At 47.1% G+C, this 28,000-nt stretch overlaps 1 protein-coding gene and 1 non-coding gene across 11 annotated transcripts in view; both read left to right on the top strand.

The window, feature by feature from the left end:
- The first annotated feature begins 2,798 nt into the window (after nucleotides 1–2,798).
- On the top strand, nucleotides 2,799–2,905 carry LOC122212549. Its single transcript, XR_006199218.1, has one exon. It is a non-coding gene; the product is annotated as a U6 spliceosomal RNA (small nuclear RNA).
- A 4,339-nt stretch (nucleotides 2,906–7,244) lies between these two features.
- SCYL3 (SCY1 like pseudokinase 3) overlaps nucleotides 7,245–28,000 on the top strand; it is a 42,514-nt gene continuing 21,758 nt past the window's right edge. The window contains exons 1-7 of one of the 10 annotated variants that reach the window (XM_042926397.1): nucleotides 7,245–7,261; nucleotides 13,829–14,019; nucleotides 20,462–20,647; nucleotides 22,666–22,779; nucleotides 24,712–24,768; nucleotides 25,949–26,051; nucleotides 27,536–27,647. In XM_042926397.1, the coding sequence (XP_042782331.1) occupies nucleotides 13,855–14,019; nucleotides 20,462–20,647; nucleotides 22,666–22,779; nucleotides 24,712–24,768; nucleotides 25,949–26,051; nucleotides 27,536–27,647 (737 nt within the window). In that variant the 5' untranslated portion in view covers nucleotides 7,245–7,261; nucleotides 13,829–13,854. The other 9 variants (XM_042926392.1, XM_042926393.1, XM_042926390.1 and 6 more) reach the window with 9 other exon arrangements.

The raw sequence follows: 28,000 nt of genomic DNA, 5'->3' as shown, positions 1-28,000 counted from the left end.
TTTGCCCTTGTGGATCGCTCCCTGAGACTGACATGCTGTGAAAAACTGGGAGACAGAAGCCCTGCCGTCTCGGCTGAGCACACTCCCTCAGCTGACCTCTCACCAAAACACACTCTTGTGAATTCAAGCAAGACCCGAAGAAGAACCACCCAGCCAACCACAGAAAGTTGACTCTCTGTGAAAAATGATAAATCGCTGTTGTTTCAATTTTTGTAGTTTTGGGCTGATGAGGCAGGTTGTATTTTCAAAAGATGCCCGCCCCCATATATTCCATCTCACACGCTCATCTTACAAAGTGATATTGATACTCCTCCATTTAGTAATGGAGTCTATGCCTCTTCCCCTTGAACATGGATGGACTTTTTTTTTTTAAACTGTTTCAACCAATAGAGTTAAGCGGAAGTCATAAAGGTGAAGGCTAAGTCATAAAAATACTTTCAATTCTGCCTCCTTCCCTGGGGATGCTCATTCTGGAAGACAGCTGCCATGATGTGAGAGGGCCAAGCCACATGGAGAGGCCACGTGTATGGGCTTCAGCAGGTGGCTGCAGCTGAGGTCCCAGCAGACAACCAGTCAACCGGCAGAGGCGAACGAGCTTCAGGTGATCCCAGCCCCCAGCCCTCAAGCTACCCCAGCTGAGGCCACATGAGCCAAGATGAGCTGCCCTACCATGCCCTGCCCAAACCCTACAAATTTGTGAGCAAAGTACGCGGTGTCTTATGTACTAAGTTTGTGATGCGACAGTTGCTTCTATCAGGGATACATCCAAAGGCCTATAGAAATCCTCCAAATCACAAGTACTAGGACTTCCTTAAGCCTTTTCACTTTCTCTTCACATCCATCACCACCACAGGTATTTTCCATAGATAACGAAGATTATGAATTCATGAGAGTTATTACCCAAATGAAGACCACTAGAGAACCTACCACTCTGAAGTGCAAATAATTTAAATTCATCTCTCAGCAAAATTATCAGTTACTACAAATCATGATCTCTGAAAGCATTGAGAAAGATCTTGTTTGCCAGGTGTCCAATATACAGGACTTCCACTGTAAAAAAAATAATAATAATAAAATAAAAATAATTAAAAAATATTTGTATTTGATCATCATGACCACTCGATATAGAAACTCTGCAGTTCATTAACTGTGAGAAGAAATGTTTAACATGCACATCACCTCCTCTACTCCTTTTCTCTTCCAAGGCTCCTAATCTTGCTAGGTTGGCAGTTTGGGGAACTGAAGGAAATGATTCTGGAATCTGGAGGTTGGTAACTGCTACTTAAAAGCAGAATAAGTATCTCGTATGAGTCCGCTTTTTCCTCCTAACCTGCAATTTACCAACGTCTCAAGTGGGCTGTGTAATGAGCACTGGGCAAGTGTGTGACTGTTAAGTCAAACCCCACAGAACACGAATATCCGAGCTTGCGCCAGGTGAACGTGGGGCTGCCCGTCAAGGCCTAGATCCCAGGAGGGCTGGCTAAGGAAGTGTTGCTTTTCGATTCGCTTAACTTTCAGAGCTCATTTACTTCCAGTGCTGGGTATGAGGGAATCTGTTTTAATTCAGTGATTTTGAAAAGGAGACCCACGCAAGTTTGGGGAGCTCTAGGTATCTGCAAACTCCAGAAATGCAATGAGACACTTTGGAAAGGGAATCTGAGCTTGGCAATCATTTCTCATTGAGATTAGTTCAGTCTACCTACTTGGAGCATTTCTAATGCCATCTTTATGACTTGCCAATTAATTTTCCGTTTTTCTGACACTTGATTTTCAACAAGGTCACCAGCTAGACCCCAAGACCCGACCTTCACCGCCCACCTGCCGGTACTCACCGACCTTTGTCCCACATTTTTCCTTCAGCTCTTCTTTCCAGCTTATCTCTTTTTTTTTTTAAATTTTTTTTTCAACGTTTATTTATTTTTGAGACAGAGAGAGACAGAGCATGAATGGGGGAGGGTCAAAGAGAGGGAGACACAGAATCCGAAACAGGCTCCAGGCTCCGAGCTGTAAGCACAGAGCCCGATGCGGGGCTTGAACTCACGGACCGTGAGATCATGACCCGAGCCGAAGTCGGCCGCTTAACCGACTGAGCCACCCAGGCGCCCCTCCAGCTTATCTCTTAATACAGGTCAAGTGGAACTGAAACTGCCCCTCCACTGATAGCGACCTCCAGCAGGCCCGGACCACCCAGACCGGTGTGAGCAAAACCCCTGACTGGCGCCTGCGCAGATAGAGCGACCACTAGAATGACTGACAACTACCTGTACCTCATTATAATACTAAGATCTCCGCCCAAGAAGGAGCACAAACCTCGTTTACGTAATATACAAAGTATGTATAGGCCTGTTTCCTTAAGGCGCATGCGCAGCCTTAGGCCCGCCCCTACATCCCAGGACAAGGCTTCCTTATCTGAGTAGTCGTTCTAACCCTAAAGAGGGTTTCTTCTAACCCATCCACCCTTGCTGGAGGAATCACGGCTTTGGAAACCTTTCCCGGTGATCTCTGTATGTGCTGCAGATAAATTTACTTTGTGCGGCAACTCCACCTGATGTAGTTTCTATCTGGGACTTGCCGCGCTGTGAACTCACGTGAGTTCAGTCACAATAACACAGAATATGACACAAGTCCCTGCTATCAATGTAGGGTTCTCTTTTGTTACAAGTGTTGCACAATGACCTGATGAATATATCCATTCTCCTTCACATGCACACCTGTGCCTGCTCACACACATTACGTGGGCTTTATTTTTTAATTGAGAAATAATTCATGTAAAAGTCACCATTTAAATGCACAATTCAGTGCTCGCTTGGGCGGCACATATACTAAAATGGGAACGATACAGAGAAGATTAGCCTGGCCCCGGCACAAGGATGACACACAAATTCCTGAAGCTTCCATATTTAAAAAAGAAAAAAAGTACAGTTCAGGGGCGCCTGGGTGGCTCAGTCAGTTAGGCATCGCACTCTGGATTTCGGCTCAGGTTTGTGAGTTCGAGCCCTGTGTCAGGCTCTGCACTGACAGCACGGAGCATGCTTGGGATTCTCTGATTCTCTCTCTCTCTCTCTCTCTCTCTGCCCCTCCCCTGCTCATGCTTGTTCTCTCAGTGTTTTTTAGTATACCCGTAAGGTTGTGCAACCTTCACAATGATCTAATTCCAGGACATTTTCATTACCCCCCCAAAATTGCCATACCATTTGACAATTCCCATTTCCCCTCTACCCTCAGGCCCTGGCAACCATTCGTCTGCTTTCTGTCTCTATGGATTTACCTGTCCTGGACATTTCATAGAAATGGAATCAGACAATATGTGGCTTTTTGCGTCTGGCTTCTTTCGTGGAGCAGAAGGTCCTCAGGCTCCCTCTGTGTTGTAGCATGTATCAATACTTCTTATATGGAGGAATGATGTTCCATTGTATGGATATACCACATCTTGTTTTTCCATTCATCACTGTCGCCACCCCTTAGGCAGCAATACAGCACTCAGAATGAAGACACAGTAAAGTTCCAAGAGCACCCATCTACCTAAGCGATTTGGTTACCACCATGGGGAGCAGAAGAGTGCCGGGGTACTGAGCCCCCATCTGAAACCTGACCAAGCTTATTCCCCAGCCTTGCCTTTGTTGTGAGTTTGTCTGATGGCGTCTCCCTCTGTTTTAGTTGTTCTCTCCCCAAACTCTTTCGTGTGGTCACGTTTTCATATAATACCTAGTCATTCTTCCTTGGTCTGATTTTCTATTATTAAAATGCCTGTTTACAAACTTTGTGTAGGGTTACTCTGATCTCAGCCCTCGTCTACCTGATTCCATCAGGTCTTTCTCGGTGTCTTGAAGGTAGGAAAGGCAGATGAGCCCTTCTTCCACTCTTGCCTCTTCTGGAAAGAGGAGGGGGGGGGGTGCTCCTGTGTGGCTCAGTCGGTTAAGCATCCCACACTGGATTTCACCTCAGGTCATGAGCTCACAGTTGTGGGATCGAGCCCCACATCAGGCTCTATGCTCACAGCCGGGTGGAGCCTGCTTGGGATTCTCTCTCTCCCTCTCTGTCTGCGCCCCCTCCCTCAAAATAAATAAATAAACATTAAAAAAAAAAAAAAAAAGAACAGGAAGCAGTGGTGGTGCCATCCTTTGCACTTTTGTGACACAGGCGTCTTTCCTGTCCACTTGGTTGTCCAAACCAGTGTGGTGACCGTGTCACTGGATTCTATTTACCCCATACGGTGGGAAAAAGTAAATGAAAGAATCAAGAGGATCAGTGAAGAAAAACGTTGGTAGAAAAAGTGAAAATGATTTTTTAAGAACTTTGGTGCCTAAAGTGGGGGCCAAAGCCTGCAGGAGGAGCTCTGAAATCTCTGGGAGAGCTTTGCTTACTTTTTTTTAAAAACATGTCTGCTGACCATGGGACAGACTCTGTGCGGACTCCGTTTGTCGTCTGAGCACTCCGTTGTTCCATCTCGATGCTTCTTCCTCGATTTAGAACATAGACTGGGGTGAGTGTTTGCAGGGAGCAGGGGGTAACTCGGGAGGTAGCAGGAGTCACTCAGGAAGACTCGGGGGAGTGGCAAGAAGAGGGACTTTTTTTTTTTTCTTAAGGAAATCGAGCAAATAATGTTTAACTTATTCTGAGCTAGAAGTGCAGCTTTGAAGACAACTGAGAAAATCGCAGAGAATCATGCATCACTATTTCTCGGCTTAAGTGTGTGACATTAACTCAATTGCCATCTGTACCTTATCAGGAAATGTGCACGTGCTGTATCCTTCCGTCTTTCCTATCAAATGCTTCTCAGCTACTATTGCATGCCCCCCCTGCAACATTGTTACCACATAATGAAGAATCACGAGGCCAGTTTTATAGATGTAAGACCGCAAGAGCTTCCAATCTAAGTCTACATTTCAGCTCCTCAGTCCTTTATTAAATTCAAAATTATAGAAGTAACATATGCTCACTGTAACACACAAAGCAATATGCAGATACATATTGCAAAAGAAGTAATCCCCTCTCTAACCCTATACAGGGACCATTAACAGACTAGTAGATATCCTTCTATATTTCCATTCATTCTGTTAAGAACAAAATTCGACCGAATAAATTTGGAGATCTAGCCGGCTTCCTTAAACGATTCCAGAATGGGGCAGAATACTATCTAGCAAGCAGAGGGGAGCTCTGAAAAGCTGTATAAAGGGAAGGTTGTTTTTTTTTTTATAGGAAGGAGGGTGGGGCTGGAAAACTATTCTTTAAAAAAAGGGGGAGGGGGGCGGGCACCTGGGTGGCTCAGTCGTTTAAGCATCTGACTCTTGATTTTGGCTCAGGTCATGATCTCACAGTTCATGGGTTCCAGCCCCACATTGGACTCTGATGTTAACAGTGCAGAGCCTGCTTGGGATTCTCTCTCTCTCTCCACCCCTCCCTCACTTGCATATTCTCTCTCCCTCTCTCAAAAATAAACTTAATTAAAAAAAAAAAAGAAATTACCCTTTTGTAAGAGATATTTACATGTAGAAGGGAAATCTCCATTCATAAAAGAGGGATGACCCTAAATCTCTAGAAACTTTTATCAATGGAGAAGAAATGGATTTAAATCTACCTACCACCCTTATCCTTGTTTACTGGACTTTTCCTGGTAACCTTCCAGAAATGTCTCCCCCACCACAAACCCTTCTGTCTTTAGCTGGAGATGGGATTTAAGGTGATGGCTTTGGCCATTTTGGTGAGTTACTTAGTTTTCCTGGGTCTTTCCCATGTGTATAGGAAGTACTCATGTTATTAAACTTTTGTTTGATTTTTTCCTGTTCATCTGTTTCATGTCAATTTAATCCTTAGTAGAGCTGGAAGAATCTTGAAGAGCAGAGTAGAATTCCTCCTCCTCAACACCTTGTTTTGTTTTTTAATAGAACTTACCATTGTGGAAACTAACCTTTGTTCATTTATACACTTAGTGTCTATTTCTCCCCTCATCCGTCAAACCCCTAAAATTTGAGGCCTGTGAGAACAGGGAATTAATCTTGTTTCGTTTGCCGATGTTTCCTCAGTCTTTACAGCAGAGGTTGATACACCATGAGCATTTATAAAGTATTTGCTGGGGGAGCCTGGGTGGCTCAGTAAGTTGAGCATACAACTTCGGCTCAGGTCATGATCTCATGGTTTGTGGGTTCAAGCCCTGCGTCTTGGAACCTGCTTCAGATTCTCTCTCTCTCTCTCTCTCTCTCTGCCTCTACCCCACTTGTGCGTTCTCTCTCTCTCTCTCTCAAAAATAAATAAACATTAGAAAAAAAGTATTTGCTGTACTAAGTAAACAAGGAGCAAATGTCAGGAAAGCCTTAGAGGAATCAGGGAAGTGTAGAGTCATTTAGTTCCTATCTAGCCTCACACAACAGTAGCTTGAAACTTACATACTGAAGCCGGGGCAGGGAACTTCCCAAAACTAAGATAACTTTTCTAGCATTAAGCTACTCACACATCCTCAATCACTTAAAAAGGAAAAAAAAAACAAAAAAACGTTTTATTTGGGCCCCTTGAACCCACGTTTTTGCAATGATTGTGTCTTCTTCCTTCTTAGTGGTCAGCATAGTACATGACACAGAAAAGGTATATGTTAAATATTTGTGGAATAAATATTAGTGTGTAACAACATGAAGTTTAAATTTTGCAACATTTGTATAGTGTTCACAGTTTCCAAAGCGATGCCAATATTCCTTAAAGCATGGGTGTCATGATGTCTGTTGGCGATTTAAATTATTTCCGCATTGACAGTGGAATATTCTGCGTGGGTTAATTGGTTGAAGCTATGCCCTAGACGCAGCACTCTAGTAATCAGGAATCTACACTCCAGAGGTTGCTAGCTGGAATCATTCCAGAAAGGCTACATTCCAGAGATGGAGCTACAAACACTTTAGCCAACTGGATCGCTGATGGCACTGGATGCTTTGCTAATTATCATGATGAGTGTCAGAAGTGAGTATTTATTGGCAAAAGTAACAACTTATTAATTATCATGATGACTAGTAGAAATGGGCTCCCAAAAGAATTCAAGCTGGGTGAATTGTTTAAAATATTTTAGAAAATGCTCTCCACATCTGAATGAACAGGGTCTAAAAATTCAAGGTGTCCTCAGCCTTCGGAGATTCCATTGGAGGCTGCATCCCTAATGGTGCTGGCTCTACCACTGGTCTGTAAGATCTCTGGTTGCCAGATGGTGACTATGTGGCATCATCCACAGGTGGCCCGGAAATGTGATGTGCTGCCCAAGGAAGCCAAAGGGTGGAGGGAGGTAGGTGAACCCATTTCTGCCTCTCAACTTTCTAGTGCAAGGTGGTGGTCACACGGCCTCGGGCTGTATTCTCCAAAATGATGGTCACTACCCACAGGTGACTACTGAGCATTAAAATATGGTTAGTCCAAATTGTAAAATATACATAGCAGATTTTGAAGACAGCACAAAAAATGTCAGTAACACAGTATTTTTTTTTTTTTTACTATTGAATGCATATTTAAATGACAATCTTCCGGATATACTGTGTTTAAATATATTAAAATTAACTTCACCTCATCTTTTTTTCTTTAGTAAAAGATTTAAAAGTTTTAAAGACTTAACTCTTTAAAGATTAAAAAGTTTTAAAAAGATGAAATGTTTTTAAGGTGGCTTCTAGCGAAGTTAATATGTGGCTTGAATTCAGTTTCTATAGGCCAGTGCTGACCCAGAATAGACAGCTCAGCCTTTGTCAAGCTTATCCGGCAGATTAAATACTGTATGTGCCTACCTCCCAATAAACATGCGTTTAATACATTTCTGAATATGGAGCAAAATTAGGCCTAGTTGCTTTCTTTTAACCTCAGGAGGAAATTGTGGTGTCCTTATCCATCTTAAACCTTTTCAGCGACCAGAAACTTTCAGCTCCCAGAAAGAAACTACAAGTTTTGGATGATCAAATTATTGAGGTCAGCTGTCAACTGTGAGGTTGTATTAAGCAGTAGTGATGGCTGCCACTACTGCGATCATACAGATGAGAACAGGGAAACACACACAGAATCCTATTAAGTAGAAACCATTAACAGGTACCATTAACATGATTAAGCCCAATGTACGCTGAATTAAGCGTAACTTCAAACTTCCCGACTCAAAGGTTTAAGCTTGAACCACCATCACCTCCGCCAGCTTCAGCCGCAGTTCCGCACGACTTCAGCCCACGCGGCGCAACCAATCGCGGCTGCGGGGGTGAGTGACGTCACTCTCCTAAAAGTCCAGGCCAATTTCCATACTTCTTTTCTGCGACCAGCCCCTTTACTATTTGTTGGAGGCGACGGCGGCCATTTTGGATTCGGGCGGGTGTCAAATTAAAACCGCGCGGCTAAAAGCCTAAAACTTAATATCAAGACAAACTCGCGAGTTCGACTCAAACGCCAAGAGAGGAGACATCTTCACAAACCAGCCAGGCCGCTGGGAGCAGGGCGCGAAGTGCCGACCGGCACCGGCGCCCACACTCAAGATGGCGCCGGCCTGAGCGTCACCTGTGCCGCCTCTCTCTCTCTCTCTCGGTTCCGGGTTCGTTCGCCTCAGTGGTGGCGTCGGAGGGCTGAAGGCTGGCGTTCTGTCCGGTTTCCGGACCCGTCTCTATGGTGTCGGAGGGAGCATACCCCCCGAAGATTTGTGGGTGTAGTGGCCACAGCCTCACAGGGTAGGCGAGGGTGGCTGGTGTCAACAGGGGGCGAAGAGGGGACCGGAGCCAAGACCCTCGGCCGCCTCCCCCGCCGGCCTCCCGCAGGTAACAGGGAGCCCTGCGCCGCGTCCTCCGTCCGTGCGGGACCGGGCCGCGGGGGAGGGGCCGGGCCGGGCGCGGAGACGGTGGGCGCGCGCCCCGCTCGCGGGTCCGCGCTCGGCGCGGCGCCGCTGCCGGTTGAGCTGTGCCCTCCGCCTCCGCGCAGCCTCCCCCTGCTTGGTGCGGGGCGCCCTTCGCCTCTGGGCTTCGGGGGCGACCCCCGCCCGGCGCGTTGCTGGCGGCCGGAGCCAGCGAAAGAAGCCGCGGAGCCGGGCCTCGCGGGCAGGTGTGGAAGGTGAGGGGCCGGCGAGCGGGAGCGCCGTCCCCGCCCACCCCGAGCCGGGTCGCGGTGGGACCCCGCTGGCCCCCGGGCAGCCATCCCCGCCGCGGGTCGGGCGAGTGTGCGCGGTGCCGCCGGAGGGAGCCGGGGGTCGCGCCCGCGCCGGGAAACCGCCTGCGTTCCTGCTCCAAGACGAGTGCCGGGCCCCCGGAGGCCCAGCCGGCTGTGTCCTTGCCTCGTGCCTTTTTTTTTTTTTTTTTTAAAGAATAAAGATGAAACATTTCTCGGAAGAGCGTGTTTAGGAAACCATGTGAATACTGAGTCGGGTCCTGAATTCTGGAATCACCGTTACTGCTGTTTTTAAGGACCTGTGTGCGTACCCACGTGACATTTCAAATCCTAGCTGAAATCATACTTACTTGTTTTGGTCCGTAAAGGCGTCTTTACGTATTGCTGGTCAGCTAGCAATGCTGGACTGAGTTCATTACAGGGGGACGTGTACTTGAAACAGATCACAGCAAAGGGCCCGAGTAATGTTAGCACCAGATACCAAAGTATCGATGAGTATAGGGCGTCCTTAGAACTCACGGTGCAAGCCTTTATCTTTGGAACCTCCAAGCTAAGAGAGCTAGAACCAAGATCATCTCGATTAATTGCTGTGGAAGAACAGAGGGAGAGAGAGTTCCCCAGATGACATCGATTTCTTAGTAGGAGTTGCCGGGTGACCTAGACAAGCGCTTGCATAGTCCACAGGTGGCCCAGAAATGTGATGGGCTGCCCAAGGAAGCCAAAGGGTGGAGGAAGGTAGGTGAACCCATGTTTAAAGAGCAGAGCTTGCCGACCCAACATCATAATTATAGAGAGAGAGGGGATGGTAAATTCTGCAGAATATCCACGCTCTCCTTTTCTGTCTTCTTGTAACTTTTTTTTTCTCGTGACTTCTTGACTTCAAAGCAGACAACAGGACATCTTTTTGTTGCCACCTGATGAAGTTTGCCCTGCACTTAGGCTGTAATCCTACTCTTCTGTGAGCATTGCAGTCCTGACGTGGGAAGACTTCTGTCCACGTTAATCACGCTTTCAAAACAGTAAAATGGCAGCCTTTGTCCCCAGAAAGGGAGTCTCGTCTTGCCTTTTTTCTTTTCTTTCTCTTTTCTTGTTTTTAATGTTTGTCGATTTTCAGAGAGAGAGAGAGAGAGAGAGAGAGTGCGAGTGCGAGCAGCAGAGGGGCAGAGAGAGGGAGAGAGAATCCCAAGCAGGCCCCGTGCTGTCGGCGTAGACCCTGACACGGCCTCGGTCCCACAAACCATGAGATCCATGACCTGAGCTGAAACCAGGAGTCAGAAGTTTAACCGACTGAGCCCCTCAGGCGCCCCCCCTTTCTTTTTTTTAAGTTGTATTTCTTGGGGTCTTAGACCCAATATATCCACTGCTAAGAAAAACTACTGGTTTTAACCGCTTAAAGCTTTCCTAACTCTAGGTGTTGTTGGGCCCAGTGTTCTGGCAACGACGTAGTCTGCTATTGAGAAATGACCGAGTAAACTATATGTCCCTTGCTGTGCCTCTGCCGAGTGCCATCCAGTCAGCCAGAGCACCGCCCCTGCATCCTGGTGGCCGTCTTATCTCCTTTGAGGACGAATGCTAAAACTACACGAACACCGTGCTTTCCTCCCAAGAGGATTTTCATTTTCTTGCAGTTCCCCGTGTTGGTTTTGAAAAGCTGTATTTTGCGGCTAAGAGAGAAGGAAGTTAGACTGGCCTCTGTTACACACTCTTCAAAGTAACACTTCTCTGACTAATGCCTCCGTTCTCACAGAGGGGTGCTAGAGAAGTAGGCATTTTCTGCTGATGAAATGGCAGCTGGGGTCAAAGAACATGGACCACCCAAGCTGTCCCCTCATGCCAGCCCTGGTTGTAAGGCTGTCCATTGGCGGTGAGGAAGTGCATTTCCAGCTGGGCTTCTGGAAGCCTCGAGATGGAGGGTAGTAGTGCGCCCCTGCAGATCTGACGAAGCTACTCCCAGTGTTTGCTCTTCCTTCTGCCAGCTGCCTTCCTCTGTGCTTGCCAAGTTTCTGCTTCTTCGTGGCTTTGGCCGGCCGTGGCCCTGACTCCACCTCATGGCATCCTTTTACCTTCTGCAAATAGAAATATGTCTTGCGCGTTCAGATTCCCGAGGCAGATAAAGACCTGGCCGTGGGTCCTAGAGATGGCTAATGTGTGAGTTGACTGCCCTTTGGCCCAGGGTAGGCACCTGACCCATTAACTGTGTCCTAGAGGAGAGGGGCAACCTCCAACTGCTGAACGTGACCTTCGCTGTTCAGCGGGGGTGTTGTCACAGGTACCATGCCGTCTCCAGAACAGGGGAGTTAACGGGAGCTGCTTTTCTCCGTGAGCCCGCGTAGACACTGTATTTGTAGTCCCGGTAGAAAGGTGAGCGTTACACATAGTTTGGATACTTGGCATTTTTAATACTGTTTATCCCCCTGCTGTTGAGGTCAACTGCAGAATAGGGAGGAGCCCAGTGGATTTGTTACGAAGACGACTTCGTTCTTATCCTCAGAAGTATTCTTGGATTTTTGAACAGTTTCAATTTTAGATAGTTTTAGCTTTGTCCATGTTGTGTTCTTTATATAACGATGTGTGTGGGTCTGTAAGCACTTGGAATTCTCTGTTTTAGGCATGTGTCTTCAGCAGCCCCTCATACTTTGGTAACACAGAAAGTGTTGTGTGGAACTTCTCCAAAGTGGAACAGAAAAATCTAAGTAGAGGGTCTATGTATAATGATTGTTGGGTGTGTGTTTGTTCAAAGGGTGCAATTTTTAAACTGAAATTTTTAAAGGTCTCGGTAGAATTTTTGGCCATGTTATTTAGAACTGGCAACTTCTTACCACGTCCACCAGAGTTAGTAAGAACTCTTTTTATGTTTTATTTTTTATATTATGGTAAAGCCAGAACTGCAGACTGACTGCCACAGATTTTTCAAACGTGTGTTATTTGGCCCGTACAGGTTTAAACACATTCGAGCCAGCACTGAAAAATGCGGAGATTTCCACATAAATATTCAGGCTCTTGGATCCTTATGATAAATGACCTGATCTGGCAGGCCTGGCTGGGACATTGTGACGGCCGCTCCCTGCAGAGTGCAGGCCTTGTCAGCAGGTGCCTGTCGCACGCAGGGCCCTCTGCTCCTCCCCCAATACTGTGGGGCCACTTTGCAATGCCTGTTGTAGCCTTGGAAGGTTGTACCCCCGTTGTAAAGAAAGGTGTGTGCTTAGTGTAGAAGGTTTGGAAATGCAGGTGCATGTCTGTCTGTGACTTCCTCGTGATCCAACACAGCAAACCTCTGTTAATACTTGAGCATTTTTTCAGGCCTTTCTATGTCTGTGTGTATCTGTATGTATATAGACACATACACAGATACAACTTTATTGAGGTATAATTGATGTACAATAAACTGAACATATTTAAACCCTACAATTAAAAGTTTTGGTATTTGTTATCACCTTTAACCATAATCAAGTTAGTGAATAAATCTGTTCCCCCACAAGTCTCCTTACACCCCTTGCAATCCTTTCCCCTCTCCTGGTCCCTGTAACGGGGCTCCTACCCAGGCAACCACTCATCTGTTTTCTATCACTGCGTTTTCTAGGTGTTCCTGTCTGTGTGGGTTTTTTAGCATCTGTGATGATACAGTTTTGCACTTTCCCCTTTTTACCTAGCCCGACTTTGAAGAGCAGTGGGAGCGCACCCTTCCTTCCTTCCTTCCTTCCTTCCTTCCTTCCTTCCTTCCTTTCTTTCCTTTTTCTTTTTCTTTCTTTCCTTCCTTCCTTCTTCCTTCCTTCTTTCCTTCCTTCCTTCCTTTCCTTCCCTCCTTCCTTTCTTTTTCTTTTTCTTTCTTTCCTTCTTCCTTCCTTCCTCTTTCTTTTCTTTCTTTCTTTCTTTCTTTCCTTCTTCCTTCCTTCCTTTCTCTTTCTTTCCTTCCTTCCTTCCTTCCTTCCTTCCTTCCTTCCTTCTTGTTTATTTATTTATTTTGAGAGAGAGGAAAGGTGCAGAGAGTGAGGGAGAGAGAGAATCCCAGGCAGGCCCTACACTACCAGCGCTGACCCTGACTCTAACCCACAAACCAGGAGATCACTACCTGAGCAGGAAATCAAGAGTCCCAAGACTGAGCCACCCAGGCACCCTCTTTCTTATGTTTATTGTCATCGCGTTCAGAGAGTTGTCTCTATCCCACTCTTTTCCTGGTGCTCCCGGGCCGTTGCCCGGCGCGTGAACTCTCCATTTGTTAACACGTTTTTCATCATTGAGAGAACTAGTCTCCAGTTTGTTTGGTTCTTGTTCTAATTTTAAGTTATTATAGACATACAGCAGTTTTCTCATTGGTGAATAATGACGTTTTGCAACAGGCTCCTGTGAGGCAGGATATGCGAGCAGGTTAGGGAGCGCGGGTGATCTTATTCTGATTTTGATCAGCTGGCACTGTGACCGTTCCGTGAGTGAGTGTGTGCGCGTGCGCGCACATGTGTGGGGGGGAGGGTCGCGAGGGGCAGTAACTGCACGTGGCCTGGTAGGTGCGTTTTCTCTTAGAGCCTCAGTTGTTCCTTGACAGGCACCGCCGGTGACTTGGGGAGCACTTGGCCAGCATTTGGCGTCCTTGTTGTGGGCGGCCTGGCCGATGGGGACTGGAGGGCCGGGTGGGTGGGTGGGAGCGGCGGGGTCCCCGCACGCAGTGATCTCCCTCCCCCCCCCCCCCCCCCGCAGGTGGAGGCTTATGTGTGCAGGTGTTTTCCTCCTTCCTCAGCTGTGCCGGGCCTCCCGGCGGAAGGCATGGGCTCGGAGAGCAGCGCCCTGAAGAGCTACGCGCTGACGGAGCCCGCGTTCACCCTGCCGGCCGGCCTGGCCGTGCACCCCGCCGCGCTGCAGGATGGCCGGCGCGCCTCGGTCTTCGTGTACCGGAGAGACCACGAGGACCGCGTGAACAAGGCCGCCAAGGTACCGCGTGCGCGGCGGCGCTCGCGTTTGGTGGGGGGGGGGGGGGGGGGGGGGGGGTCACTGGCTCGAGTCCTGTTAAGAAATACGAAGCGGAACTTAACGAGGGTCACAGGAGGGCGATCCTGAGGACTCGTGTTTTTGTTCATGACCTTCGTGGTTGTCCTGAGGCGCCGGGGGCGGGGAGGAAGGAGGGCTCAGTCGGTTACGCGTCAGACTCTCGACTTCGGCTCGGGTCATGATCTCGCGGTTCGTGGGTTCGAGCCCCACGTCCGGCTCTGTGCTGACAGCTCGGAGCCTGGAGTCTGTGCCTCCCTCTCTCTCTCTGCCCCTTCCATGCCCATGCTCTGTATCTCTCTCTCTCTCTCTCTCTCTCTCTCTCTCTCTCTCTCTCTCTCTCTCTCTCAAAAATAAACATTAAACAACAACAACAAAAGAACGTAGTTGTCCTTCCCTCGTGGGAAAATCTCCAACTTGCAGGACATGTTGGAACCAAAAAGCTTCGGAAAACGCAGGGTGAGAGCTTTTATCATATTGTTTTAGTGAGGAAGTTCGGAAGGTAATTTTCCATGGCTAAATTAAGGTAGAGTTTAATCGAGTTTAGCAAAAATCTGTAAGTGTTGACATTTTGGTAAGTATATGATTTAATTTGTAAAGTTTATTTATATTTATTTTATGTCTTTTAAATTTTCATTTTTAGCTTTTTAGTTTCTGCATTTCAGTTTTTAAATTTGAGTATAGTTGTTGACAGTGTTAGTTTCAGGCGTACAACATACTGATCCACCTTCTCTATACAACATGCTGTGCTCGCCTTTAGCGTATTGATGACGGACCTAGAAATAAAGTAGTTTAGAAACTGCAGGTACTGTTTTTTCTTTTCCAGGAGTATTGCGATGTCCCAGAAAGAATGTTGGCCCGGGTTCTGGTTCTTGCTGAGGGACCTTAGTCGCTTCATTCACTTTTAGAGGCTTCAGTTTCCTCTTCAGGGAGGGGGTCCTCCTGGCTCACACCTTCCAGATGCTGATCCTGGAAGGGGACCAGTGTATTAGCAGGTGCTTGTGCACTGTCGGGGGACCCCAGCCTCTGATTAGAAAACGTGATTGTACCTTGGAATATAATTCAATAGAACAACCCTAAGCGTCTTTATTTATTTATTTTTAATTCATTTTATTTTGAGAGAACACAAGTGTGTATGAGCAGGGGAGGGGCAGAGAAGAGGGAGAGAGAGAATCCCACACAGGGTCCACACTGACCGCCCAGAGCCTGATGCAGGGCTTGAACCCACGAACTGCGAGATCATGACCTGAGCTGAAATCAAGAGTCAGACACCCAGCCACCTGAGCCACCCAGCTGCCCCTGTTAAAACTTCTTTTATTGTAATTTTGCAAAAGATGCCTTGCTTCACTGTCGTATTCTTACTTGCAGTTAATATCTGACATACTTCCTATTATCTTCATCTCATAAGGTAGCACGTTTTTTAAGTAAAAAAATGAGGGTGACTGTTATTAGTGAAGTACTAGAGATTTATCATCTTTCTCAGCTTTTTTTTCTAAATAAGTTCATGAGATTATTTAACATTGTTTTGTTTATTTTTGAGAGAGAGCACAAGCAGAGAGGAGCAGAGAGGTGGGGGTGGGGTGGGGACAGACGATTGAAGCAGGCTCTGTGCTGACAGCACAGAGCCTGATGTGGGGCTTGATCTCCTGGTTCGTGAGATCATGACCTGAGACGAAGTTGGACGCTTAGCCAACTGAGCCCCAAGGTTTTTTAGCACTATGTTATTCTTTATGATATGTGTGCCAAGAAAGTTGAACAAAACGATACTAAAAGTTCTTCAAGTCCATCAGATCCTATCATTTTATCTTGAATCCACTAGCCATAATAGTATAATTTTCTCACCGGTGGTTAGGACTCATTTCTGAGGAATAGTAAGGAATGATAACTCCTAAGTCAGAGTGTGGTTCCCGTAGTTTGCTCTAATCCCAGTGCTTAGGTGGGACCTCGTGGTGAGGACAAGCTCGTGAATGACCCTGAGTGTATTCGTAACCAGGCAGCCACGTTAGCTCGAGGAGTGCGTTTGTGGACGCCGTGCACCTGCCTTGGGAGACACTGTGCTCTTCTCCATGACTCAGGCCCCTTTCTGGAAGGGTTGGTCAATATATTTGGGGCTGCACAGTGTGTGGTCATGAGGAAGAAATAGAAGATCGCTTGCCTTCCCCTTGGGGAATGCTTTACTGCTCTTCCTTATATACTGATATGCTCTTTCTGTTCCTCTCCCCCTTCGCCCTTTTCTGTGCTGTTTACAACCCTTATTCTAATAAATCAACCGCCCTCCATGGTTCTCTTCCAAGGTTCCTGATCATCATCCATTCAGAAGAACTTAAGAAGTGCCCCCATCCCCCAGGTGTGTTGGGCCACCTCCAGATGGCGCAGGCTCCTTCCCAGCCTCGGCTCTCCCCAACAATTTCCAGACTTCAGGTTCTCGTCCTTTCTCTTCTGGTGCTTATGTCTGGCCTTCTGCCCCCGACGAAGTAACTGCTGAGCCCTCTGGTCTCAGCTCCAGGTCCACATTCCCACTTGCCTGTGGAATATCTCTACCTGGATACTCCCTTAGCACCTCAGGTACACGCTTTCCAACACAGGATTCTTTAGCCCTTCGTCTTCCTGCGTTTTATTCCTAGTGTCTCATCTAACCTCTAGCTCGTGGGCATTCAAAGACAGAGCGTGCTTCTGTCTTTGTCTCAGATTTGCAGCTCAGCAGAAGCAACCAGAGTATTTCTCCCTGAGAGTTGTTGCTCTCTCGTTTTAGGCGTCCTGGTTACTTTGTTATATTTCTTTAACAGAATGAAACTATGGCTTGCTTCCTGTCGAAAAACTTGCAGGTGGACGTGAGCTGGTAACTACTATGTTGTGCAGTTCCCAAAGTGAAATAGCGAACCAGAGATAGAACTTACAGTAATGAAAAGTTAAGCCGCTAAGGCTTGAATTAATTCTCTGGATAGCTGCGTCCTAACCCGTCCTAAAAAGTAGACGTAGTTTATATTCACGACTTGACTCTCACACCTAACGTCTCTGTGTGGGCCTGGATAAGTACAGATGTTGACAGGTTATCCAGTGCTGCTCGTGTTGAACGATAAAAGTCCTTGCTCGGAATCCTCTGTCTGAGAGGATTCGCCTGGAGCAGAATGGGCAGAACTGGGATGTGGTGACTCAGGGGCAGGTACTTTCGGCACTCCTTCCACAAAGTCGCCTCCCTCCACCACAAGAGCTGTTGCTCTCTTTGGTCGATGCTCCCTGAGAACATCTCCCGGTCGCATCTTGTCGCCCCCTCTGTTCTGCAGCAACAGAATCTTGAGTCAAGAAGTGTTTCTATTTGATTCGTAATTGCTGACTTCCCTGTGAGTCTGTATGCATAATTTATGCAAAATATCGTGTGTGCTGAAGGGGAGAGACACATGACGTTCTCGGCCAGTTAAGTGCCGTGTTCAGAATCACGCTATGAGTTATTCCTTTCTGCCTTTATTAAACGCACAAGTCACTTTGGACTAAGAATTTTCCTGGGAATGTAGGGTTAAAAAAATAAGCAGATTGCAATTTATTATTTCATGTATTAATTAGGTGAAATTCACTGACTCTGTATTTAATGCCAGTACTCAGCCCGGTGATATTTCTTCTGACTTACTAGTCTGCCCTGACTACTAGAAGCATAAAACTTCTTTTACGTACAACCAAAGGAAAATAATTAGAGTCTTAAGAAATAAAAGCTGAATGAATAATTTTTCCTGAACAGGCAAAAGTAAAAACTCAAAAGTGTTCCATGCTGGGTTTGCAGATTACTTGAGATGATTCTTAAAATGAAAAAAATATGAAAGAGGTTGCATAATTTTACTCAGAAACCATAGCTCAAAAGACCCTTGCAAGCAGTTCTGTCCACTTAAGCTCAGACATTCAGCCAACTTGCTAGCATGACTCTTGGCTCATCTGGGTCTTTGCTGTATTTGCGTCTATATGTACGAATTAATAGTTCGTATTTAAACTATTAGTTTAAGAATTAAAGAATTTTCTAAGTATGTATGTATTTATTTAGAGAGAGAGAGAATCCCGAGCAGGCTTTGCACTGTCAGCTCAGAGCCTGATGTGGGGCTCGAACCCACAAACGGTGAGATCATGAGTTGAAACAAAGAGTTGACACTTAACCCACTGAGCCACCCAGGCACCCCAAGAGTTTTCTTAATTATTTGTTATTAGAGTGACTCAGGGAGGGTAACAGCTTTCTTCTTAAAAACAAACAAGAAATCCTACTGGAGCTATTCCTAGAGTTGTCGAAGTTTGAGATTATTACAAGAAAAGAAAAGAAACTGGGCAAATTCATTTCCTCAGAAGATTCTCCTGTGGTCTCACCTAATAGGCTAGTTTGAAATGACTGATATAAACCTTGAACCAGCACTGTGTTCCAGACTCTTATGGGAGCTCGCATTCTTCCAAGAAGGTATTTTGGAATGTTCCATGCTGAGTGCTCATTTATGAGATGAAACCGAACATTATATTGAGGGTTTTTGTCCCAAGTGACGTCTTCCATGCCCCCCGTCCCATCGTGCGATGACAGGTTTACAAGCCTTGCTCGGTGTCCTGCAGGTTGCACAGGCTTCTCCCTCTAGCTGCCTCCTGAGGTTTTTTATTTATCTGATCTTCACCAGTTTGATGATAACATGTACAGCCGTGGTTTTCTTTGCTTTTTCCTGTTTGGTGTTCATTGAACTTTTTAAATCTGTAAACTTTAGTATTTGGCTGAATTTGGAAAGTTCTCAGCCATTACAATTTTTATGCCCCCATTGTTTTTTTTGGGGGGGGGTGGGGGAGTCCAGTTATATACATTAGACCTTTTGTTATTGTCACATAGGTTCCCGAGGCTATGATTATTTTAAAAAAGAACATTTGGGGCGCCTGGGTGGCTCAGTCGGTTAAGCGTCCGACTTCGGCTCAGGTCATGATCTCGCGGTTCATGAGTTCGAGCCCCGCATCGAGCTCTGTACTGACAGCTCAGAGCCTGGAGCCTGCTTCGGATTCTGTGTCTCCCTCTCTCTCTGCCCTTCCCCTGTTCATGCTCTGTTTCTCTCTCGTTGAATTAGTTTCTAATATTTTATTTCTCCTTTCTAAAATTTCTACTTATTTTGGAGCACCTGGGTGGCTCAGTCAGTTAAGCGTCCGATTCCGGCTCATGTCATGATCTTACGGTTCGTGAGTTCGAGCACTGCGTCAGCTGTCCGCCCAGAGCCTGCTTTGGATCCTCTGTCCCCTTCTCTCTCTGCCCCTCCCCCTGCTCATGTTCTCTCTTTCTCTCTCAAAAATAAACAATTATTTTTAAAAAATAATGAAACTTCCACTTGTTTTAAATAACAGTTCTTTCCTGCTGAGAACTTCTATTTATTTCATAACTGTTTTCCTTTACCTCTAGGGGAGAATGGTTATAATATAATGGTTACACTGTTTTAAATTCTTTGTGATAATTCTAATATCCGGTGTATTTTGGGGTTGATATTTGTTGATTGTCTTTTCACTTTTTTTGTTGTTGTTAAGTGAGAGCATTTTGGATTGCATACTGAACATTTTGAATGTCCTGTCGCATAGACTCTTGGTTCTGTTTTAATCCTCCGGAGATTGTTGGTGTTTCTGGTATTTGAGGTTTTGACTGCAGGCCGTCAGTCCCCTCAGGTTCAGGCTTCAAGTTTTCCAGCTACTCTCCACCCGCTCTTGCTGTGCGTGGTGCTCAAACCCCAGGTCGTTTCTCAAAACTCTGCTGCGCTGGTGTCGGCCCTCTTTGTCCACGTCGGTTCGGGACTTGGTCTGAGACCTGTGCGCGGACAGACACCTCGAACGTCTCCTTCTCCACTCCTTTCGCCTCTGGGATGGCCTCGGACTCAGGCTTGCCTTGGTTCCTTCCCGTCATTCTTCTGGCCGGAAAGGTGGCAGGGTCTCTGTCAGAGTTCTAGTCACGTTTGCTGCACTGCTGTGCGAGCGGGGCCCGCCGTCGTGCGCAGCTGCGAGAAGTGCCATCCCTCACCCAGGACGTGGACCCCCACAATGTGTCTTCTCCTCATTTTGACTCTGCTCCGGAATCTGAGTGCTCTGTCGAGTTCTCCGGTCATTATTTTGGGCACCTGCTTCAGAGTCGATAGCAGTGATCTTCGGGAGGCCTGGGCTCCTGGGGGGCTCACACTGCCCTAAGGGAGCTGCAGGTCTCCGTAGAGTGACTTAAATGTTGGTAAAGTCAGAACAGGTCACAGATGTTCCTTCGCCTTGTTTGGAGTCTTGGGGGCAGGGGAGCTGGACAGGACCTTGACTGCGAGGATACGTTTTCTGACTTTCACCCCGACTTACGTGAGACTGCCGTCAGTCTGGTCTCGAGTCGTTAACTTCACCACCCCTTCTGTTTGTGTGTTTAAAGCATCTGAAGACCCTTCGTCACCCTTGCCTGCTGAGATTTTTATCGTGCACCGTGGAGGCGGATGGGATCCATCTGGTCACCGAGCGAGTGCAGCCTCTGGAAGTGGCTCTGGAAGTGCTGTCTTCGGCGGAGGTGTGTGCCGGCATCTACGACGTACTGCTGGCCCTCGTCTTCCTTCACGACAGAGTAAGCGGCCCTCACGCAGTGTGCTCACAGGCTCTGGTGTAGACCGGGTTGGGGGGCGGGGGCAGTCACGGGACGTGTCAAAATCCTAAGGCACCGTTCTGACTCAGAAGCTTCCTGACGGAAACCCGCACGTCGGAAGGCACGGGGGTGCCACAGACAGATGGTTTGTGGACGGGCGGCCAGCCCTCTGACCCTGCGCAGTGTTTCCTAGTACTTGACTCCCTTGACGACGGTCTCCCTCGAGTTTGGGGTAAGCCTTTCCCTAAAAATAGCTGCAGCTGTATGACTGTTCTTAAGACAGAGAGAAAGCCTCGACGCTAATGCCGCTGTGGGCATTTCCAGGAGTTTTGTTCCATTTTAGATTTTGAAGAAGGAAATGACCATTTCTTCAGAAGAGACTTTCCCTTCTTTTTGAGTAGGTGGTGCCACTGAGAGCCAGCCTGGTAACACTGCGGTCAGGTTCACTGTCACGGGGATAAGGGTAGTTCCTCTGTTTACTTCTGGTCTGTTTCTGGACAGTATTACGGAGCTGTTTCTTAGTGGAATTTGCGTTCTGAAGTAAGAAAGCCTTTGGTCGTCCTCCAAGATTAAAATGACCAGTCACAGGTTAGAAACGTTTGCATATGACTCATCTCAGTGTATGTTTTTGGGTTTTTTTCACTTTGCCTATTAATGGGGGACAGATTCCAAATATCACTTTGGATTTATCATCTCTTAAAAGCTTGTCTAAGATGCATATAAAGAATTGCAGGAGCGCCTGGGTGGCTCAGTCAGTTAAGTGTCTGACTTCAGCTCAGGTCCTGATCTTGCAGTCCATGAGTTCGAGCCCCGTGTCGGGCTCTGTGCTGACAGCTCAGAGCCTGGAGCCTGGAGCCTGCTTCGGATTCTGTGTCTTGCTCTCTGTCTGCCCCTCCCCTGCTCATGCTCTGTCTCTCTCTGTCTCAAAAAAACCCCAAAAAACAAAAAAACCAAACAAACATTAAAGAATTGTTAGGGCTTCATGTGGAGGTATATTTTCTTTGTTGGAAAAAGTGTGTGCACGTGGTGAAAAGCCTGGACAGTGTGGGAGCACGTAGAGGGAAGAGCAAGCCCCTCACCGTGAGTCCTGGACCCCACCTCCTTCCAGGGGCGACCACGGTGATGAGCCTGGTCGTCCGGACATGTTCCGTGTGTGCATAAAGCAAATGTCCCTACGCCTAGTCTCCTTTATTTCTCAAATGCAAAAATACCATCTGTACTATTCTGAACCTTCCTTTAAAACGGATATATATATCTTGGAATGTTTTATGTCAAAATATGTACACACTTTTCTGGCAAGTAGGATATTTAAAACGCACTTGTCTACTGAAATGATTTCCAGTTTGGGGGAAAAAACATACACGTACTTGAATTCTGTTCTCATTGCCTTCTTCCTTCTTACTTATTTGACTGTACTATGTTTTCTGGTCCCGTATTCTGTCACATCTGTGCTCTGTGAGATATTTCTAGTGGGCCTTACCGTTATTCCATTTTCCTCTTCTTCCGGCAGAAATTTTTAAGGCCTCCTGACAAGATTTCAGGGGAAGATTTCTGGGTTTGTGCTAGAATGTAGGTGAGAAAGAATTTAGAGGAGAGAGTTAGTACAGCAGCCTAGGGGAGCAAAGATAAACTTCACCTTTAAAGGGAGGCACACGCTCCGGGCCATGACGACGTGTACCTGTGTGCGTACCACCCCTCCTGCCTGGCGTGGAGGCGGGGACGTGCAGAATCTGTGCCCTGCTGTCATGCCTTTATTTCATTAACCTGCCTCACTGGGCAGGGGAGAGAACAGAAGCCTGTCCATCGCATTTTTCCTTCCCTCCGACCTCGTAATGCATACGCAGGCTTGTTCGGTTTGTCACTCCTTAAAGTTGTGCTTCGTTTATTATGCCACAGGTGGGCGGACTTGCCTTAGCTTCTTTCAGTGATCAGTTTTTAGTTCTTTAGAACTTCTGCCTCACAGATTCTAGCGGCAGCCTCTTCCTCTTCTTTTTCTCCAGGGACACCTGACACACAACAACGTCTGCCTGTCGTCTGTGTTTGTGAGTGAGGACGGCCACTGGAAGCTGGGGGGGATGGAGACCGTCTGCAAAGTTCCTCAGGCCACACCCGAGGTAAGCCAGGGGACAGGCCCTCTGTGGCACCCGGAATCGGATAGCATTTTAGTGGGCGGTTCTTACCTCGGGACCCTCCTTCGGTGTTCGGGTGATCCTAGCTTTGGACACTGGACTTTGTTGTCGATGCCAGATTCACAGAATTGTAGGAGTTTATTCTTTCAGAGGCTTCCTTTATTCTCGTCTCCTCGATTGGTAGCTCGGGAACTCGAGACCGAGGGGTAAAATGGCTCGGTCAGATTTTTAATGAAATGCTCCTCCCTTCTATTCCTGTAATACCCTGTCCTTAATGACACCACTTAATGTTTAATATTGAAATTACCTTTGTGTGTCTGATTTCTTCCCCAGTATTTGAGCTTCTTGAGGGTGCGAGAGTCTCTTTGGCTTATTTTTACATCTCCACCCGGGATAGTGCCTGGCACGCATTAGGTAGTCAGGAAATGTTCGTTAACAGGCGTCCAAGTTGTCCGAAGTCCTCCATCGTGCGCTGACAGCCGGAGTTAGGACGCGTACATCTCAACTCCTCGTGGGCTGTGTTGTTGCTGCTTCTGGTACCTCTTAATGGTTTTGCCTGACCAGGTTCTACACGTTGCCCTCCTAGGTTGATGAACCTTTCTGTTCTGTTTCTTGTTTTTAATCGTTTTGCACGTTGCCACTAGACTTGCTCTTTCTAAAAACAACAACAACAATAACAAACCCAGTCCCATCACGGTAGCCTACTAAAGTGCTGGCTCACTGGCATACTGACTCAGTCCGGTTCCCCGTTCTCTCGTGGGGCCTCCACAGGGGGGCCATGTTGAATGCGCACCTTCATGGGCTCTCGCCGAGGTCAGACGCTCCTTCTCCCCACAGAGGTGTTCCTCTGACGATTTCTGCCCCAGGTGGTCCCTTTCTTCTCAGAATTCACCTTACATCTCAGTATAATGGCTTGTAACTCACTCCTTGACTTCTCTTCCAAATTCTTTACCATGGCGTGTAAGGCCCTTCACAGGCTCTCCCCGAGCCTGCCTTCAGCTCGACCTACACTTACAGTCACCGAGCTCCTCTCCGGCCGCACCCGCACCCGCACCCCGGTCTACGCAGCTCAGCTGTGCTCTTGGGTGGGCGGTGCCTCTCACCCGCTTCTTCCTGTGTGTGCCTTTCTGTCGCTGAGATGCTTTCTTCCCACAGGCTCTCTGTGGCATGTGAGATGAAGCTGAAGTCTGTGTTCTAGCTCAGTCTCTTTGTGAAGCCCTCCCCTGGGTACTCCCCGCCCAACGAACTCAGTCTCTCCTTCTGTGCTTCCATATGGCACTCAGCACCTGTTACTGCGGTTCTCAGTTTACATTCTAGGTTGTGAGCACCTGGCCGGCGGCAGGGACTGTATCGTATTCCTTTTGTGCTCCTAGTGCCCTAAGTGGTGTGTGGGACATAGAAGCACTTGAAAACTAATCTTTGAATCGGTGAATGAATGTACTTGTTCTGTGGATGTTATCTCCGTAGTTGACAAGGTCCTCAACTTTTATATCTCATGTGGCAGCAGGCCTTAAGATTGACCTAATTCAGCAGGAAGATTATTGATAGATTTGTTCTATGCTAGAAAAGGCTTTCACTCGTTAATAACTCTGCAGGATGTGAAAGAAGTATTCCTAATTATCAGTGTAAGGAAAGCGGGTGCAGAGATGCCTCTGACCGGCAGAGGGCATCCTAAACCAGCTGCAGGGGAGAGGAAAGGGCACTTACAGGTGTTTTCTACTGAGCCTCGTGCTGTGCCAGGTACTGTATTCACATTTTTTAAGTAGCAAGATTTTAAGTTTGTATTTAACATGTGCGTCAGTTAGAAGGCTTCATTGCTGCTTTTTGCATTGCTGGTTGCTTCTGTAACTTGGTGTAAGACATTGGTTCACCAAACCTGTGTATGAATTATTTTCCCTAATTTATTTCTCTGTCTAGTTTCTGAGGAGTATTCAGTCAGTAAGAGACCCAGCATCTATCCCTCCTGAAGAGATGGTAAGATGATACGCTTCAGCTGTAACGAAGGCTTCTTTGTATGAAACTTAAAAGAACCTTTCGTCTGCCCCCCTCTTTCTTGGCTAAGTTGTAGATGCCTCATAATTCCTTTGGCCGTGACGGCGTCTGAGATTAATCTTATCACCACAGCAGGGAGCCTTTTTCTGGACAGTCTGCGTACATTTTTGGGTCGTACAGACCCCTGTGTTACCATTAAATACCTCAGTGTGAACAGGGTTGGTGCTTCATCCCCATTTCACGGTCTTGGTGTTCTGTTGGAAGCCCTAAGAGCTGGGGAAGCAGCAGCCCTAGCCGTCCCTGAGCTGCACCCAAGCCACTCGTCTGCCCGCCGGTCGTGAGGTAGGGCTCCAACGTGCACGCAAGCGTGATTATTGACGTTAATGATCTTGTCTGACAAAGGTCCATCTACAGATCTCTCCCCTAGGTTGATGAACCTTTCTATTCTGTTTTTGTTTCTTATCTTCACCACCAGCTGCCGGTGAAGAAAGATTATATTTACCAGGACACGCGAAGGCCGTCGCTCCCTCTAAATTTTTTCTTACAATTACCGTAAAACAGACCACGATCCCCAGAGACATACAGGAAATACCAACCCAACTATAACCTTGAATATAGACCTAAGACTTGAAATAAATCAGGTTGTTCCAAATCAGTACTATGTGTATGTACTAGTGTTTTTCAGACTGACTTGTGGGTTTTAAATCAAGTTAGAAGTCCTGACAGTTATTTGGGGGGGGGGGGGGGAGGAGGAATAAAATGGAAAATATCAGTAAGTCTGAGTATTGTTTTATAAAAGTTTTGTTTCCATTATGTGTATTTGTGTGTGTGCGTGTGTGTGTGTACTACCACCACTAACAATAATAATAATAATAATAAAATTTTTAAAAACGTGGGTTGCCGTCCGTCAAAAATATTTTTGAAAGCCGCAGACATATATCATATTTAGGCCCTTTTTCTCTTTTGGCCCTTGTTTGATATTTTAAAATCTTTGATAAATTGCATTCCCTCATGGTTTTAAGAGCCTGTAAGCCAGTGTGTGGTACTCTATAGTTGGCTTTGAGTATAATCAATGCAAAAATGGGAGAGAGTGCTTCAGAGAAAATTTAGATCGGGTTTCTAAGGCAGATTCTCTAGGTTTAATGATCTTTACTGCTTTTAGTCTCCAGAATTCACAACTCTGCCAGAGTCACATGGACATGCCCGGGATGCCTATTCATTTGGGACATTGGTGGAAAGTTTGCTCACAGTCTTAAGTGGACAGGGTGAGTTGTTGCACTGTTACATCCACAGAATAAGCAGGAAGGTCATTCACAGCCTGTTCTGGGTGGGTTCAGAGGACCACAGTCTTTGACCATAGTAAGGAACCTGTTGCTTACCAGATAACTTGTGTATGGCAGATCTTAACAGCACTGAGGAAAGAAGCTTTGATTTCTTTGCAGAGTTTTAAAGAACTTTAAGTAGGAACCACTTTCGACTCTGTTTATATCACGTGTTATAATCTTATCAATCGGTATTGGTACTTGTGGTCTGAAGACTCTTCCTTATTGAGTCAGCCAAGTAAATGAGTGCTGCTACCGATTTATATGTAATGATCTGAAGAAGAGAGGAGGATTTGGCACTTTTTATTTAATCTGAATCAAGCTGGACGTTTCCTTATCTTTATTCTTTCCAAGTCCTTTTGAGTTTTTTCTTCTTGATGTAATTTACTCATTACCTTTTCTTTTGTTGCCCCGAAGAGCCCAGGCTCCTGAACACATTGTTTTCTTCTCTCTTTCGAGCTCTTTGATGGTGCGCCTGGTGGCCTGCTTCATTCCGGTCCAGCCACCCCAGGCCTTAGGTTGTCTGCCCGTTAATGGGCCTGGGCGGGGGGTACATGCCTCGATAGGCCCCTTCCTGGCCTGGCTCGCACTTTGCCGAAGCTTGGGGCACTTCTTTTTTTTTTTTTTTTTTTTTTAAATTTTTTTTTTTCAACGTTTTTTATTTATTTTTGGGACAGAGAGAGACAGAGCATGAACGGGGGAGGGGCAGAGAGAGAGGGAGACACAGAATCGGAAACAGGCTCCAGGCTCCGAGCCATCAGCCCAGAGCCTGACGCGGGGCTCGAACTCACAGACCGCGAGATCGTGACCTGGCTGAAGTTGGACGCTTAACCGACTGCGCCACCCAGGCGCCCCGCTTGGGGCACTTCTAACGCAACTTCTTTTACCAGGCTTCTGCAGCATCCTCAAGTTACAGGCACCCTTCGGCTGCTCTCTCTAAATTGTCTCAGCCTGAATACTTGAGAATTAAACCCCATTAAGGCCCTAAGGCATGCCCTGTGGGGAATGAACTCACTACTCCTCTGTGTCTAGAATGGTGGTAATTATGCACCATCCTGGAGAGAATAGAAAACATAGTCATTCAGATAACTTTTCTTGTTCTGTGGGTGGGGAACCCTGGTCCATAAGGCCCTCCGACCAGCCACTTCTTAAACTTCCTCTAGGCCCGAGCTGAGTTACACTTGCCGCTGGGAGATAAGGACACAGAGGTGAGGCCTGTGGGGGTGGGGCTGGATGTGTTGGCAGATGAATTTTCTACACCTGCCAAGGAGTGTGGCTTCAGGTGAGCCGGAAGCTGTTTAGCAACAGCCAGGGCTTTGTTTGTTTGGGCTTTTTACAGGTTGGTTTTTGCTCCCGTCAGTCTCCAGCTATAGAGGTCCTGAAAGGAGGGAGAAGGCTTGGAAACTAACTGTACCTCTGGATTTCAGTTTCAGCGGACGTTCTCTCCAGCTTCCAACAGACCTTGCACTCAACCCTGCTGAATCCCATCCCCACATGTCGGCCGCCGCTCCGCACCTTACTGTCCCATGACTTCTTCAGGTGAGGGCACCCGGCGGGCTTCCCCGGCCGCTCGCAGGTGCCGCGTCCCGTGGTGGGGTTTCGGGGCCCCCGGGTCACACGGTCCCTTCTGTTGGCATAGGAGAGGTCAAGTCACATCCGCATGGGAGGATAGGGGGCGAGAGTGGATTGCCTCTCGGGTTCCTACCACAGGAAGTTCTAGAAATCTTTAACTGTGGTGAAGGCCTGGGTCTGGAAGTTACAACCAGAGCCCTTAGAAGCCACGCTGCATCTAGTGGGTGGCACTGGTCAGGTAATCGAGAAACTTCATAAACACGGCCGCTCCTTTCTGCTGCCATTGTGTTCTAGGAGTTTGTTGTTGAAAAGTTTTCTTG

This window comes from Panthera leo, chromosome F3 (genome assembly GCF_018350215.1).
Source record: "Panthera leo isolate Ple1 chromosome F3, P.leo_Ple1_pat1.1, whole genome shotgun sequence".
Taxonomy (NCBI): domain Eukaryota; kingdom Metazoa; phylum Chordata; class Mammalia; order Carnivora; family Felidae; genus Panthera; species Panthera leo.
The sequence above is the reverse complement of the archived record's forward strand: the minus strand, read 5'-3'. Positions and strand labels throughout refer to the sequence as shown.